Source organism: Periplaneta americana, chromosome 9 (genome assembly GCF_040183065.1).
Source record: "Periplaneta americana isolate PAMFEO1 chromosome 9, P.americana_PAMFEO1_priV1, whole genome shotgun sequence".
NCBI lineage: Eukaryota > Metazoa > Arthropoda > Insecta > Blattodea > Blattidae > Periplaneta > Periplaneta americana.
In genome coordinates, this window is record NC_091125.1 from 87,385,305 (window position 1) to 87,403,388 (window position 18,084).

At 35.5% G+C, this 18,084-nt stretch overlaps 1 protein-coding gene across 1 annotated transcript in view; it reads right to left on the reverse strand.

The window, feature by feature from the left end:
- Sans (SAM_USH1G_HARP domain-containing protein Sans) overlaps positions 1 to 15,048 on the reverse strand; it is a 114,347-nt gene extending 99,299 nt beyond the window's left edge. Inside the window, exon 1 of the mRNA XM_069835227.1 lies at positions 14,448 to 15,048. Coding sequence (XP_069691328.1) covers positions 14,448 to 14,470 — 23 coding nt within the window. The 5' untranslated portion in view covers positions 14,471 to 15,048. The remainder of the gene's footprint in view (positions 1 to 14,447) is intronic.
- Positions 15,049 to 18,084: the final 3,036 nt, after the last annotated feature.

Below are 18,084 nucleotides of genomic sequence, written 5' to 3' on the forward strand. Positions count from 1 at the left end.
AAACTAGTAGGCCTATAATCCATGTACACCGACTTATGCTCAAAGTAACCAGACGCAGGAATGTAATTATAACGCACACCAGCTGATACCACTTGTGTAGGCTATCTAGGTTTCGTAGCCGACAATACCGCTCTTCACATAACCAGCGATCTGGGAATAGTGTGGAATGATAACGAAATGAAACTCGGACGGAATTATGTTGATGTCGGGGAAAGAGGAGAACTCGGAGAAAACTTCAACTGCGGCCTTCTCCGCCACAAGAGTCACCAAAAATTAAAAATCCTAAGTCTAAAGGCTGATTCACAATAAACCGGGAACGAGAACGAGAACGAGAATGAGAATTGGAAACTGAAGACGTGAAAGTGAAGATTTTTGATTCACAATAAATCAAGAACGGAAACGGCTATGCATATCGATATATGACAATAACGATATGTAAAGTCGATATTACGCAATCTGATGTTATATGTGTATAATTGACCAATGACGTTCTCTCATGAGAACAAGCCAGCCAACATAAATACAGGTTAACCAACTTCGGAATTTATGATACAGAATATTTAAGAATTCAGTTCACGTAGTAATCTGGTCACATATAGACTACACGTTAGCATATACTCAAAGTAATTCTACTGAATTTTCGAGTTAGTTAGAAATCATACACGAAAAAATTGTCATGGCCTCCGTGCTACAAAATACACTACTATCAAATAGCTTTATCAAGGCAATAGAATGAATCTAGTAGGCTGTGATTGGAAACGAGAATGGCAAAGTTGAAACTTGGGCAAACTCACGTTTCCGTTCCCGGATTCCGGCAAGCTTCTCGTTAATTGTAAATGATCACATTTAAATATATACATTCCTTTTACAATTTTTCCGTTCTCGTTCTGGTTCTCGTTTTAGGGTTATTGTAAACTAGCCTTAATCTTAACTTGTGCCCGGATCGGACTGGTCCAGGACACTCAGCCACCACAAGGTCAAAACGTTACTTAGTAACATATCTCTGTGCTAAAATTGGACAATTGAACATCACACCAGGACGTGAGTCTTTTGTTCGCCGAGGTGAAATGGCAGAAGGTCGTCGTAATACGCGCCGATGCGTGACGTCATCCATCTTTCCTCAAGAGCTTCTTTCTGTGATTACCAGCTTACTCCGAGCATCCTTCCACACACAATTAATATCTGCACCCAACCAGCAACGTAACCTTGCAGAAGGCCTTGATCAAACATAACAAACGATTGGAGAAAGAGTTGAGCTGCCGGGTTCTGGTTTAACGTCGACTCTGTTTGGTATTACCCTCGTATTACGCCGCTCAAGAGCTCCTCAACCTAAGTTATCAATTTATCAGGGATTTCTGTGTTATGGTTACTGGGGCTTATCCTGTCCCATTACCCAGAAACAAGATACTCCACTGACATGGAGTGTGCACAACGCCAGATCTCCATCTAACGAGGGAAGGTCGCGACCTGGAAATGCGATTTTTTATGAAACCCACAGCTTGAGAAACATTACAAAAAATCTATAAAAATGTGTCATTGAGATGACGTCTCCATGACACATTTTCTCATTACACGTTCTTATGTTGTGAATAATATTGCTGTTCGCAATTTACATTGTGAACTGTTAATTAAAATCCTGTAAAAGGCATTCTGTAAAATCCCCAAATAAATTTTATTGTACCATTTACGCATATATACAACTGATTTTTACAAATCTAAATAAAATATTATATTGTAATCAGTTATAATATTAATGTCTTGTTTACGGAAATTGCAATTTAAATATGTGATGTAAATTATTTCGTGTATTTTCCCACGTATTTTCAACAGTAGAGGCTGTTGTTGAGATGCTAAAAATGAGACGAATGCTGTACTAGAGTTATAGAATCGTACAATATACAGTACATCCTAAGTAAAATTATTAATAGAAAATCATTAACTGTTTCAGCGTTTTATTCGTTGCTGGTTGCGGGAAATAAACTAACTCATGTCAATAAGAAATGAAATGATCTATTTTTCGTACAATAAAATGATGTACTTGGTAGCGTTCACGAATCTGATCGATTAACCAAAGGAATATGAAATTAATTTTGATGTAGTTTAAAGACGCAGCTAAAATAGGAATCATGACTCAATTACTAATGCTTTTTCCATAGTACTGCACTACTACCAAGGATAATTAGAGAATCGCACAAAAATATCTACACCGCACTGCCATTAATATCTGAAAAAGACTCACACCACTTGATTCATAACTATAAAATATTTCCTTTTTAATAGCAACATTTACATCTTACGTAAGTTTTGTAGATTTTAGTAACATATACATAAGTATAGCCGTTACTGGGAAAATTATAGAACTGAAAATCTAATGTAAGATATCCTCTACGTTTACTTACGTAACCACAAAAGGTTTCACTTTCAACAACCTTCTTGAGTTTTGTAATTTTCAATAATTTATACATAGCTGTATTAAGAAAATTACACTACAGAGAATCGAATCTGTAAATTCATGATAATATAACCAAGTTTTGAAGTTTTTAGTAACCAATATAGAGACCTTCTCAGAAAATTACACGAATGAAGATTGACCTATTGGCATTATGATGTCAGAGAATCTGTTGGAAATCCTGGAATCATGGCATCCATGATAATGTTTATTTTAGTCTTGTTTTATTCCGAAAAGCTATTAAGTTCTCAAAACTGACGACAGATGGATTTTGAAAAATAGGGAAATTACAGGAAAATTGTCATTTCACTGAAAAGTACTATTTTTCCGCACATTCTTGGATGCTAAGCTTCAAAATGAAGGTTCATTCATTAAAATCCGTTCAGCAGTTTTTCTATATTTTCCATTACCAGTTCAGATTTTATATATTCCAGTCTGTGAACATATTCCTTTTTCATTTTAATTTTTAGACATTACTACTCACGGTTGAATCTGCACAAAGTAGTGGAGGTTTGAAATAACGACTGGCAAACCTTTACAAAACAAGGAGGTTTACAATTAGTTACTGGGATTCTTTTCTCAAAATATTTTTCACTCATCATACTTGTGGTAAACCTGTCGGAGAGAGTAAAATGTTGGTTTAAATTTGCAAAGAATAGTACAAATAAGTTTAGTAGTATGTTAATTAATTTCCCTTGGGAAAATATTTTTCCGTTGATACAATTTTACTGTTTCACTTGTTAGTTTATTCTATGATTTAGACTGTGTTACCATTGTGCGCTTTACGCTTCAAATTAACATTCACGAACTTTTAAATAAAAAATGTACACTTCATGTGCATCGTTTCAGGATCAAATGATGCTTAGACACTGGATATGGACAAAATCCATCCAGTGGTTTAAGAAGAATCGCTCAAAAAACAGATTGCATTACCAAAATCATTTTTTAGGTATTAGAGATGCTGAAAACTTATTATTTTTCGTGAAAATCTCGAAAATGCATTTTTTGTAGCTACACAGTACTTTATATTTATACTGCGTACAACGAACAAATAAAAAATGCTATGGCACGAGCTTGGGAGTTGAACGCCAGAACAAGAATGCAAGAGGAATGCTGACAGCGGTAGACGGACAGACAGGCTGGCGTGACTTGCTCCTGCTGACGTTCCCATGACACCGATATGACAGTTGACAGCCGATATTAGATCAACTTTCCTTGCGTCTACTCTTTATATCATGTAGTAAAACCTCTTTCCTTAAGAGGTTATTTTTCAACAAATTTGTAAGTCAGAAAAGAATCCATGCTGCCTTGGAAAACAGGTATGGCAAGTGCAGCAGAATAGGGAATTGCATATCTATATCCACCGCTATTACTTCCTTTTTCTACAATGTTTCCTTTCATTTAACATCATTTTGTAAACCTCGGTGGTCTTGAAATTCCAATGCTGGCCATTGGGCCAGAGATTCGCGTGTTCAAAGTCAACCCAGAGCGCGATTAATTTTAAAGGAAGATAAAATTCTTAACATGGCTTTCTGCGGGAAGGCCAGTAGGCCTAAAGCTGTAGGTTCCTTGTGAACAATTTTTATATTCAGTGTATTCAATCCTTCTGTTTTTAGGAGCGAAAGTCGCATTTGAAAACAGAATAAAGATATATATATATATATATATATATATATATATATATCTTTTTTATTTTCTGTATTACTCTTATTCTTCGCTGGACTTGAACATGACACACCTTTACGTTATGTAGGGACTACTGATTCAGCAGAATGTTAATTTTACTATAATAATTAGCCTACTCAGTTGTTGATAGTTAACCACATACTGCACTAACAATACTTTATTAGCAAGCAGCGCATTTCTGTTCCCAAACGTACAGTAGTTTCTTCTGGTACATCTATTACGTCACGTGGATGCATAAGCAGGGTAGAATTGCAAGCAAGTACGCATGGGGTCATTAAATAACAATGATGTAATATATTATAAATATGCCCCTGTAACGTCATAGGCCTATGACGTAGAGAGAACATTCTCGTAAAAAATTTGCCTCAGAATATATGTTTTCGTTCACTGCAACAGGACAGGTTTTGATAAATGAATTATTTGTGTATATTGTGTAAAATGTAAATATTACTAATTTGTACATTGATTTTTGTTATTATTGTGTCCCTGTTAAGTCATGTGACGTAGGAAGAACATTTTCTTAGCTTAAATTTTTACTGGCAGTTATAGTAAAATATATGAATTTCATAATCTCAGAATATATGTTTTTGTTCACCATAAGTGAGTTGATTTTGTTAAATGAATTAATTGTATGTATTATATATAGAGTATTTACAATTAATGTGCATCATGTTTACTATTATGTTCTATAATATATATTGTATATACTAGTTCAATATTCTTATCATCGATCTAATTATATTTTCTGTCATATGTAGCACTAATATTTTGTACAGAGCCAGTTTAGCTGTGTTAGTGCGTTTATATAGTTAAAAAGGAGCTGCACAGACCATTACAATTTAGTAGCAATCCTACTTAGTTGCCATACTCTGTTATTATGTACCGAACTAGGTTATACCTTTCGTAGCGTCCTGACGTAAGCTTATAGGGTCAGAGTTTGAACCCTAAAACTCCAGGATATACTAACCGATAACTTTCCTAACTTGTTTGGGAACGAAAATGCGCTGCCTGTTTTTTAGCATAGCAAACAATATTATACATTTGAAAAGCATAGTGTCAAATTAGCCACGAAAACTGTCAAAGTAGCTCTAGTTGAGTAGACGGTAATTCATAAAACACCACATTTCTGAGATGATGAAAATGTCAGTTTCATTTATATGTCCTTATTTATTTTATATACTGTGTGTATTAAGACAAATCAGATGGGCAACAGATGTTCTTCGGCTTGCAACATTACCTGGCTTCTAAGAATGTGTCAAGAAATTCGAAAACAATTAATAGACTATATCACACAATAATACGACCAGTAGTGACTTACTTATTACATAAAGGGATGAGTTGTTACTTAACACATGGGATTGAAAAATCCTATAGAAAATATATGAACCCCTAAAGGAGGACGGTGTATGGAGAACCCGAACAAACACTGAAGTTTATGCTTTATAGTTTATAGTATTGAACTTGCGATTGTCGCGGAAATATAATCACGAAGACTCCGCTGATTGGGGCATTTGGAACGAATGATGGAAGACAGAGCAGCCAAGAAAGTGTGGAGACAGAAGTCGGAGGTACGACGTATAAGAGAAAGGCCCAGAGTAAGATGGAGTGGAAGTTGATCTCAGGCAGCTGGATGGTGGAGGCGTGCTCTGGACCGCAGTGAATGGAGAAAAGTTGTGCAAGAAACTCGAACCCTTCAAGGGTTGTAGCGCCCAAAATGATGGTAATGATTATGTATTAAGACCCATAATATAATTTTTCCCTCTGGAATTCAATTTTAATCCACTTTACAATAGTGGAATACGAATAGCAAGAGAAACAAAAGTGTTCGGAAAAAACTTGTCCCGTAACTTCTTTCCTAAATGGTCTTTCTCTAGATCAGGCCTGGGCGTTATTAACTCGATTGAGTCACTGCAGACCACCCCTTATCTTCCCACTCCACCTTCCCCGGCTGAGACAGTAATGTTTTGGTGCGGTACAAGCAGGCAGGAAGATCAGTGACGGGTGGTATCAGGCGTGCATAATAGCTTTTACGAACTTTCGGCTCTCGCTGGTCGTCTAAAATCCACCACTGATGTACTTAGCATTGCTGTGCGTTTGTTTATAAGGCAGTGTGAGCAAACATGGCGGAAATGGGCGGAAATTTCTCCGTCTCTTTCAATTCCCCTCTTATGTACAGGGCTCCTCTAGATCGACAAGGACCTCTACTTTTCTGGTAAGGACTTAACAGTTGATTGAGGTACAGTTACAATGATACCACAGTCTACTATATACAGTCACGAAGCTCAATACGTAGTAAATATGCATCCATAAATAGTTGCTAACCACTAGGATCGCTAATATCGCCTCATTACAGACAATGCGAAATAGTACCGGCACAGTCTATTGTTCCTAGCACCCTCACAACTCAAGCTTCGTGACTGTATATAGTAGACTGTGGTGATACATCATTAGATGTCTGCCATGCATATGTATACTGTATACATATCAATAATGTCTTGGGCATTAACAAATAATAATAATAATAATAATAATAATAATAATAATAATAATAATAATAATAATCATCATCATCATCATCATCATGTCGGCCTGGGTAGCGTAGTCAGTATAGCGCTGGCCTTCTGTGCTCGAGGTTGCGGGTTCGATCCCGGCCCAGGTCGATGGCATTTAAGTGTGTTTAAATGTGACAGGCTCATGTCAGTAGATTTACTGGCATGTAAAAGAACTCCTGCGAGACAAAATCCCGGCGCACCGGCGACGCTGATATAACCTTGGCAGTTGCGAGCGTCGTTAAATAAACCATAATTTAAATTTTTTAATAATACGGAATTAAAAGTTCAATCAACATTGTATTCGATTATATTTTTGCTAAATATCAGTTAACAAATCAATATTAATGCTTAACATTTTTCATAAACAATTAAATTTCTTACGAAATTAAAAAGTAACCGTTATCAGAATTCAGTTTCAGACATCGTTTCTTGTGATGGTCGTCGTCCCGAGTGTGTGCTTGTTAAGCGATCAGTGACTGCTATGTAACTTTTCTTGGATGGATGAATTCGTAATAAATAAAACTGTCAAAAATAAAACTGCAGCGAATAATAAATTGAATCATAGTACTACAGTTCTTATTCATCATCGCTACAAGGATCAACAAAGGGTGAACAAAGCAGTGGAATGGAAAAGGTAGTGCATAAGGGCCGTACTCACAGTGTATACCCATAACTTCTAGTATTTTGGAGTAAACGTCTCGAACCATTGCGTTTTCGCTTGGTATCTCTTTGTAAGACAAAACAGAACATAATATTTGTAACACTCAAACATTTATGCCAAATATGGTATTGGAGATTACTTCTATGCTTAACTACTACACACCACGACCTACATAATTATCTTCACACCCAAGAGAGAAAAATTCTTGCGTACTCAGCTGTTTCGAAATTAACGTGTGTAGAAAATACCACCTTCCTCTATAGAGTTAAATGGGCAACGAAATTTTCTTGAGATTAAAATTTATGTATCGAAATGGGATTTAAACAAATAGCAGTGAAAAGAGCGGGTTTAATTTATTTTCGTTATAAGTAAAAATTAATGCGATATTTCATTATGTTTTAACAGAAACAGTGAAAAGATGCAAACAAGTTTCTATGGCAGTCACAACGTATGAGACAAATTTAATGCTGGATCGAAATTGCCTTTATAAGAAAAAGTGTAAGACCGATAATAGTTGCTAGGACGACAAATTTCCTTACTAATTTGATTCGGGTATAGAATGAGTACTTAGTACACAGTTTGCGTGATATCTCACTGTTTAATAAGTTCGTGATTCAGTATAACTGTACCTCTGTCATCTTGTAAGTTCTTACCAGAGGAGTAGAGGTTCCTTGTCGATCTTGAGGGACTGTTTAGGAAAGAGGTTATGGGGAGGTTTTCTACGATCTCTTCATTTCTCTTGCTATTCGCATTTCACTATTGTAAAGTGGGCTAAAGTCGAATTGTAGAAAGGAATATTATATTTTATGGGTCTTATTACATATATAAAGATAAATATGAACATATAATTGACCTTTCATGTAATACCAGGAAACATGGCTACTTTGACTTCCCTGGTTACTTCGACAATTTTCGTTGTTACTTTGACACTTTGATTTCAAAAGTATAAAATTGTTTGTTATTGCTAATAAAGTATAGTTAGTGCAGTATGCGGTTAACCATTAAGGGGACACGCTACTGAGATTTCTAATCTCCACAATTTTGATTGTAAATTTTTGAAATTTTAAAATCGAATAGATGTTGATGAGTTACATGTGCACAATTATTTTCAAAATTTTATGTTGAAAAATGTACTCGGAAAAAATAAAATATAAAAAGTGTTTATAATTTTAGTAAACAAATATCTGGGTCTCATATAAAGATAATTTGTTTCTTAAACTTTTAAAATGATGCTAAGTCTACCCACAATGAAACGGTGCATGGATTTGTTCCTAGTCAATACAGTTCATCAGTAAAAAAAAAAAAAATTAACTTTTAACATTGACCAACATTGACGAAAACTCAGTAGCTTGGCCCCTTAACATCTAGAGTAATTATTATAACTTGAAATCAACATTCTGTCTGAATCAGTAGACGCTAAACAACGTAAAGCTGCGTCATGTTCAAGTCTGGCGAAGAATAAGAACAGAGAAAACCAAAAAATTCTATGTTCTATTTACAAATGTGACTTTCGCTTCTACAAAGAGAAGGAATGGATTCGCTCCGTGACGTGCAAATCTGTGGTGTATGTAATAAAGAGTCAAGAAATATGTATTATGATTGTGAAAAATGTGAAGACGAAATATGACTATAATATTTTGTATCTCTTTCAGTGATTTGTTCAGTGTAATTTTTGTTAATTTTTGCACCTTAATATGTCTTGCAATTTTTACAATCCTGTTTCTATACATTCTACTGACGAGCACGTTCCATTACCTTTTCTTGCTGTAAGCCCATTGATTGACGCTGACTGTATTTTATTATTGGTGGAGTTCATATAACTTAATTCCAAATAAATCGAAAATAACTTATGAATAGGCTATGATCTGTCTTAAGTTGAAATATTTAAGGTAAATCAAGGAATAGTCTAATAATATAAAATAATAATAATAATAATAATAATAATAATAATAATAATAATAATAATAATAATGATGATGATGATGATGATGATAATGGTAGCTGTTATATAGCCTCCGCTCCGGCATAGCTCTGTCGGCTAAGGCGCTTGCCTACCGATCCGGAGTTGCGTTCGGGCGCGGGTTCGATTCCCGCTTGGGCTCATTTCCGAGGTTTTTCCCAACCGTAAGGCAAATGTCAGGCAATCTATGGCGAATCCTCGGCCTCATCTCGCCAAATACCATATCGCGATCATCAATCCCATCGACGCTAAATAACCTCGTAGTTGATACAGCGTCGTTAAATTACCAAGTAAAATTATATATGACCTCTTATGGGGACCAATCTAGAAATTTTCAAGCAATAATGCTCTCCGTCATATTGGGTACTGACGTCCTGAGGTAATCACTTAAAACTCTACAACATGTATATCTCTATACAGAGGGTCGCATTTCCAGATTCTATGTCAAAGAGATAAATCTTAATTTCTGAGCCGTAAATTCACTCTTGAGTGCGTTCAGTTTGCAACCTGAAAATATACCATCTGAATTGAAGCAGAGAGCGTCCACATTATTTAAAAAAGACTTAGTTCGTGCTTTATCTGATGGCTTCTCGGCTCATTCTAAGAGATTCTTTGAAAAATTTAGTAGCTCCTTGCAATTTTAATTTTAGGTACAGCTGCAGGGCCAGGATTCTTATGGAAATGCTTGTTTTTACTGACCAGTTGAATGTGGTGTTCCTGCATATAATAGACTAATATGCATATAGGTCAACTGTGGCATGTTTTCAGGGTTTTGATGCATACTGAAAAAAAAATGAGATTCCAGATTTTTTGTTGTCAGCACAGTATTTTTTTTTTTTGGTTAACTGTGCCCTGTAGCTGGAAATTCGTTGCATTTCAAAGGTAGTTGTGAAAAACCAAAAGAACCACTCCCTGTCTTTGTTCTATTGAGCTACTGTACAACGAGCATTCCGAAACATCCCTACGTACTTATCTTTAACACTCTCTATCCACCACTGCCCTGATTCACTTATTCTCAGTTGTCGCGCCAGCAGTCCAAGTGTCAAGTGCGTGATTTTGTGATATTTTGTGTGCGGTTTGTGTGAATACATTCGTTCGTGATGCCTCCTGCAAAATTATTCAATTAATAGAATTTTTGGTAACTCCTTTCCCACCCACAACGGCCCATTGTTTAGGCTAGGCCTGCAGAACTCCTAAGTAGGGGAAATATGACGTCAGTCTCACTCCACTTCTATAGGGGATGATCGACTTCCGCGTAGAGTTGTTTACATTCTCTGGCCGTCAAAGGTCCATCAGTGGCGGCATGTAATTTTCAAAAAAGGATTGTAATAAATTCATTGTTTTTATAATGCGATATCTCATTTCAAGGTTTACAATTATGCTAAATTTCCTGTCGGTAGTTTCTTTGAGATTTCTTTGCACCTAACCTGCTTTAGATTTTCGAAAACTTTCCTCCTATCATCACCTACGGAAACATAAATTTATAACATTTAAAAGTAATGAACCTTGAAAGTCACTATTAATTTCAATTCAAAATGAACACAACGAGTGACGTCCTTAATTTTACAGTATATAAATAAATAATAAATTACAGTTTGTAATAATGAACTTACCTGAAAGTTTGTGCATTCCATAATTCTTAATATGGGTTTTGTTGAAATGTGGTTTAATATTGAAAAGACGAGTAGAAATAAATTGGATGGAACACAATAAACAAGCAATTCTTTCGTCTTCAACAACAAAATAATCATATTCCCATTTTCTTTGGAAGTAATATTTCTTCATGGGTTTAGATTTTGCCATGTTCCAGTTCTCTGTAAACTGCAGTACACGTATTGTGTATTTATTTATTTATATATCTAATCTATCTATTTATGTATTTATTTTTTTATTCATATATTTATTTATTTGGCTGGAGTGCGTTACAATGTTGCATGACAGTATTGACATCCGGTCATACAGCTATCACTCACTTAACAACGTACAATTTATTTATCGTCCTATTACTAGTAAAACCAGTTAAGACCAGTAATGCAAGTTTTGTAAAAATAGGAATTAAAACTTTATTAATGCACGAAAAATCATAATAAATTCTTCAAATAAAGTAATTGGTTTGTTGCCTGCATGCAACATTTCTGACATTTCATTTTAGTAGAATACAGAGCGCGGAAAAACAAGTCAAGGACTGTACTTAACTTATTTTACACAAAAAGTGGATTTAATGGGCTTTACTAGTAATAGGACGATATATACATAGGTAGACCTTCTTACATTATATGCTCACATGTTATATGCATATGCATATATGTTCCTAAGGATTTTATTATCTGTTCATTCGTAATTCTTGATAGCGTATTGTATACCTGCCGCCGCGAGAATAATGTTGATGCAGCTGAGCGTAACTAGAATGACATGACCGTACTGGTAGAAAATGTGGGTGGGGTAAGAAAGGGGAGTAAATCAGTCGCTGTGAGAAGCTATAGTTCTGCAGGTCTGATTTAGGCTGTAAGGTAAAACTAGACATGGTGCTATAAGAAAACCATAGTTTCTGCACTGTGCTCAAAGTAAAGATGGTATTGTGCCAAGACAGTGGGACTTGCTTGAACGTGGATTTTACAAACTCACAATGTGTACGCTAAAATTTTGTCCAGTAACTTCATGTGATCTTGAACAGTTATTTTCAGTGTTCAAAAAATGTATTTGTAAATAGGCCTAACAAAAGAAGTATGACAACAGAGAATCTTGAAAGTCGTTACTTGTGTTTTGCAATCACAAAAAGTAAGGAAAACAAAGAAATAAAAAGTATATTATATTTAGCTTTAATGTCAAATAAAACGTATAAAACTTATTCCTACCCGACATATCGTTTACTTACTTCACATTGCTATTTACATGCATGTGTGTCTAATGCTTACCCACTTCACCTGCGGGATTCGGGTTCCGCATACTACGGATAGATGGCAGGACTGTGACGCATTTTCAAGTTGCACACCACTTCGACGAGCCACGTTATGCGTGATGTGTATCTGTGAATACTTATGTCGTGTACTAGGGTGTATAAATGTTCGTGTAAGTGTAGTGTAGGGAATGGGTGAGGATAATGATGATGAGGAAGGGAGAAGAGGAAACCCGGTGCCGGCACGTAGCCTACTCCTGTCGAATAGCACCAAGGAGGCCGCCAGACTTAACATCCCCATCCGACGGACGAATCACTATCAACAGTGACGTATGCCTTCTCTTCATATGCACTGCGGAGAGATTTGGGATTCAATCCAGGCATATTGGTGCTCAATTTGGTTGCTATTTACATAATTGTTTCGCTATTCTTCTATCGTGTCATAACTCACTGTGTTAAACACGGCTTAATAATGAATAATTATCTTTTCCTTTTATGTGAAATCAGCATTTCTCAAGCCATGGTCGGCAAACCTCTTTATGGTCCTAAAGGCACAATGAGACGTATTATTTAAGAACCATGTAAGATTTGCTGATGATATGGCGTTGTTACCAGAAGAGGAGATGATACTAAGGGGTATGCTACTGGAGCTAAATGACAGCTGTGAGCAGTATCAAATGAAAATAAATGCCAACAAGACGAAGACCAGGATCATAGAAAGAAAAGTAAAGGTAAACTTGCGAATTCTAAATGAGACAGTAGAGCAAGTGGAAAGCTTCAAATACTTGGGGTGTAAGTACTACTAGGAGTAATATGAGCTGCTGCCAGGAAGTCGAAAAAAGTATAGCAATGGCCAAGGAAGCTTTTAATAAAAAAATGAGCATCTTCTGCGGATCTCTGGAGAAAGAACTAAGGAAGAGATTAGTGAAGTGCTTTGTGTAGAATGTAGCATTGTATGGGGCAGAAACTTGGACATTACGACAAAGTGAAGAGAAGCGAATAGAAGCATTTGAAATGTGGATATGGAGAAGGGTGGAGCATGTGAAACGGACAGAGTAAGAAACGAAGCTGTGTTGGAAAGAGTGGATGAAGAAAGAATGATGCTAAAACTGATCAGAAAGAGGAAAAGGAATTGGCTGAGTCACTGGCTGAGAAGAAACTGCCTACTGAAGGAATGGTGAACGGGAGAAGTGTTCGGGGCAGAAGAAGATATCAGATGATAGACGACATTAAGATAAGTGGATCATATGAGGAGACAAAGAGGAAGGCAGAAAATAGGAAAGACTGGAGATTGCTGGGTTTGCAGTGAAAGACCTCTTGAGCAGAACACTATGAATGAATGAACTAGGAGCAATAATTTGCAATAATTTAGTTCAAATACATACATAGTAATTCAGTAATTATAATATTTAAGTATGCAATAATTTATAAGGACAAATTTATAAAAGTTTATTAAACTGCTCAAATTAATCTTTTATTATTGTTCGTGGAATACTTAAATGATTGAAATTGTTAATTTCGACTTTGCCCTGCAAAAATGGCTTACGTTCCTTAAGAGCGACGGTGTGATCAAAGTGTGAAAGATGGCCTTAAGTTAGGAGCTCACATAAATGTTAAAATAAGTTCCAACAATCGTTGCAAAGACCATTCTCCCTCATTCATTGATTGATGTTTCTTGTTTATAAAAGTTGAGAAAGTCTAGTATAAACAAGAATACTTTGTTATGACAGATATGATCTAGGCCTATGTAAGTGATGTCATAAAATGCATGGCAAACAAAACAGATTTTTAGGATCGGAAAACGATAAAATTAACATAGACTTTGAAGTTTAGATTTTAACTGCAAATCTAACAAATTGTCGACCTGGTTGGCGAGTTGGTATAGCGCTGGCCTTCTATGCCCAAGGTTGCGGGTTCGATTCCGGGCCATGTCGATGGCATTTTAAGTGTTCTTAAATGCGACAGGCTCATGTCAGTAGATTTACTGGCATGTAAAAGAACTGCGGGACAAAATTCCGGCACATACGGCGACGCTGATATAACCTCTGCAGTTGCGAGCGTCGTTAAATAAACCATAACATTTAACATTTCTAACAAATTTATCTCGGAGACTCTTCCTGTGTATGTGAAGTACAATTTACTAGGTGAAATACTTGTGGAAAAACACACAAAGATACACAGAGAAAAACTATTAAAACATTCCTCCAAAAATTGTTTTCTAGGATAATCTGTAATTAACTCACTTGTGGAACCTGTCCGAAGCCATGGTTACTGAAGTTGACCTTGGAAACTTCTTTTACAGGTGATGATGGTGATATTGTAACGGTGTTACAGCATCCACTTGATTCACTTCATCGTTCCACACCCACGTATTCACAAACACGCTATTTAGAATTGTCAAAAATCATCGCTAACATAATCACACAAATTATAAACACTCGTAAGTCACTGTGTTAGATCCGGTAACCGTTAAAGAGAGAAATAATTAAGTATAGGCTGTCGAAACACTTTTTAATCTGTCACCATGGAAACTGTTTCACACGGTTTGTGTTGCAGTGTGTACTGCTTCTCTACCGGCGACGTTTGGCTGAATGTTACCACTTTACGCTCAGGTGAACGTTCCCCCACTCTTTTCCGTTGCTCCTTTGCCACCAGAACAATTATTTTCGCATTCTCTTTCTCTCTTATCGCTTGCACTTAATCAGCATCTATCTCTTTTCAATCGCGCGTTCTTTTCTTCTTTCACAATATACCTGTCGGGTTTCTCGTTTCAAGTTCAAAGTCCCCTGCGAAACACAGAAAGAAAGGGTATACAGACAACGAACGTTTTACAAAGTAGTTCAGTGTTTTCCCGCAGAGATGGCGACACTTCAAAATAAATTGCATTTAGTAACTCATATACTCGCCAGATATCAATAGCTACTTGACTTCATCAGAGCAGTGCATATTACACTGCTCTGGACTTCATATTAGGAGTTTTTTTTAATGTTGAAGTTTTTCTGCTTTCTTTTGTATATTCCTGTAGTTGAAATATTGTGACGTAAAAAAATAACAAATTTAAAACTTTTGATGGAATTATAAAAATCATTTCACATACACAAAATTGTCTCTCATCTTCATGCTTTTATGCTTCTTACAAATTTTTCTTCCGTTTCTTTCCTACATTCTGCCTTTGTTTTCTCAGTTTTCCTTTCTCTTCTCCTTTTTTTTACTACTCTTTCATTTCCTCATTTTGTTTTGTTTCCTTTCCGCATTTTAAATATTGTTCCTTTTCTATTATTTCTTTTTCTTATTTACTCCTGTTGTTTTCGTTTTGCCGCTATTTTATTCCATTTTTTATTTAATTCATTTCGCTTTCTTTCTATCTTTTTTTCTGCATCTTGTATATATTTTCTTTAACATTTCTTTTTTCATTTAATTCCTTCCTCTATCATTTATTTTTATTTTTATTTCCTGTCATATTTTTTGACATTACTAATTTCTTTTCTTTTTCCCCTTTTCTTTCTGTCCCATTTAGAAAATCTATTGAGAGACTATTAGTTAAAAATTATAACTGCGAGGAACGATAAGGTGGTGATTATATTGTAACTGTAATTTTTATCCAACTCCCCTTTAAAATATGGTTACTATACAGAGACAAATAGATGATCATTAACTGATTATGGGTGTACGGTGACATGAAAACAAGTAGGAAAATTCAGAACTAAGAAAACCTGCCCTACAGTGACTTCGTTATATATCTCGCAGGATTTACGTATTCAAGGTCCGTTAACTTACAGAATCACTGCTAGGCAGAGTGAAAGTAATATAAATGTGCAGATTTTAACAGCATATTCCTTGGCTAGAGTACAACAAAAAATTCTAATACCATATTAGTCACAAATGAATACTTTTCTCAGGAAAAAAATTTTTCTCCTAAATATCAACATTGTTTTACTCGATAAGTACACCGTGTCCGGGCTAGAGGTATGAAGAAATAATTGTTCAACATTTATTAACAGAAGGATATTTTATTACTGTATTCTTGGCACAGGATGCAGAAACTCTCCAAGATTTTATTTCTATAACAACAATGCTAGAAATCTATACAACAAAGCAAGAAAATTGAAGAAAACAAAAATACGATTTATCATTGCGATTTAAGTCACGAATTACCCAACAGTCAACATCAGTCGTTCTAAGTGAACGTAAAATGTGGACACCTCAGTAGATATTAATGGTTTGCGTCAATGCGTTGCAGAATTTTTGTCGCAACATTTTGTCTTAATTTTCTATCGTTCCGCTGAATGCGATGATGAAGCTGGAGTTTGTTTGCACGTACATACTTAGTTTCATTCGTCTATGAAGAACGTCATGAACAGTTGATTTGAGAATCTGTAACTGATGACTAACCTTCCTAATGGACTTCCTTGGGCTCCGGTTGAATGCAGTTCGTATACGATCGACCGTTTCTTCGGTTATTTTTTTCTTGGGATGTGTGCCTGTTTATGGAATCAAGGATCCTCTCTCTTTAAGAGTTCTATCCCGTTGCAAAATTGATTTCGATGTAGATGGATTCACGTTGAATTCTAGACGAAATCGGCGTCGAACTCTGGTAACAGATATCAAAGTCAACAAGCACGCACTTCACTTTTTGCTGTGGTGTCCATATTTTACGTTGACATTGCAAAAGTACGCAATTTTGAATCAGAAAGGTCTGTGGTTGTCTTAAACTCAATTTTTAAATAATTTTCCAAATTCAAAAATTCATATTCCTATTTGCTGCCGACCAGGATTTGAAAGAGTATGTATATGTCACAGTAGAAAGGAATCATTATTTTTCCAAGGTCACAGTTTTATGAGGCTAGTCTAAATTTAAGAGAAGTGAAAAATACTTATTGTAAATTTCTCTGGAAGACTCATCCATGGCATCAGATTTGATCTGTTATTAATTTGCGAAATCTCGTTCCATTTAAAGCAAAAATTGAATTAAAATACTACTTCCAGTGTTTCAGTTTAGGTTACAAATGTTGTTCTGCACTTTGAAGTAATTGATAGGTCTATAAGTAGGTTATTTAGTATAAAAGTTAAGTACATTGTTGCGTACCTTTCTTGTTTAGATATTTTTAAATCTCTTTCCATATTCTTTAGTTACAGGAATTAACAGCTATACATTTTACCTTCTTGTCATATATAATTCTCTATGTTAGATAAAATTTCAATTAAATTCACGTAGTTCATTTATTTTCTTCGCAGCATTAAACAAACAAGCGAAGCAGCTAACTTTCGCGTATCGTTAGACTACTGGAATTTTAGCACATGATGGATTACTTGCAAATTGGGAAGAAATTATTATAACACATGCCAATTTACAACCATTTTTATGATAGGACCTGCACGACACATCTTTTCCTCTAGAAAAGCGGACAATCTTTGACGTTTGACGTTCAGTGATGTTGCCGATAGTGTGAACATAGTAATATAAATGTCATTATGAAATATTTGACGGTGATGTGAAATGGAGTAAAGTGTAACTCGCACTGTAGTGGAGACTTCAATGCTGGTATAGGAAAAATTACATGCGACGTGCGAGTGGTGTGCATGTAGTCTTCCTTCTCTGGCTTAAAATCTCTACTCATGTGAATATAAATATGCATATTATATTATGATTGCCTATACACGGCATTGGCAGCAAGAAGAGTACCATATTTTGTCACAGAAGTCCCTTTCTCGCGTAAGTTTTTCCTTAACATTTTTCATTACTAAATTAATTTAAATACGAGCATTTCATATTTTTCTCCCTTAGTAAGAAAACATAAATATCCTACTGATGAAATTGACTATACAATCTAGGGTAGAGAGGAGAGTGATGTTTTGTGATTAGACAGTATTAATGGTATT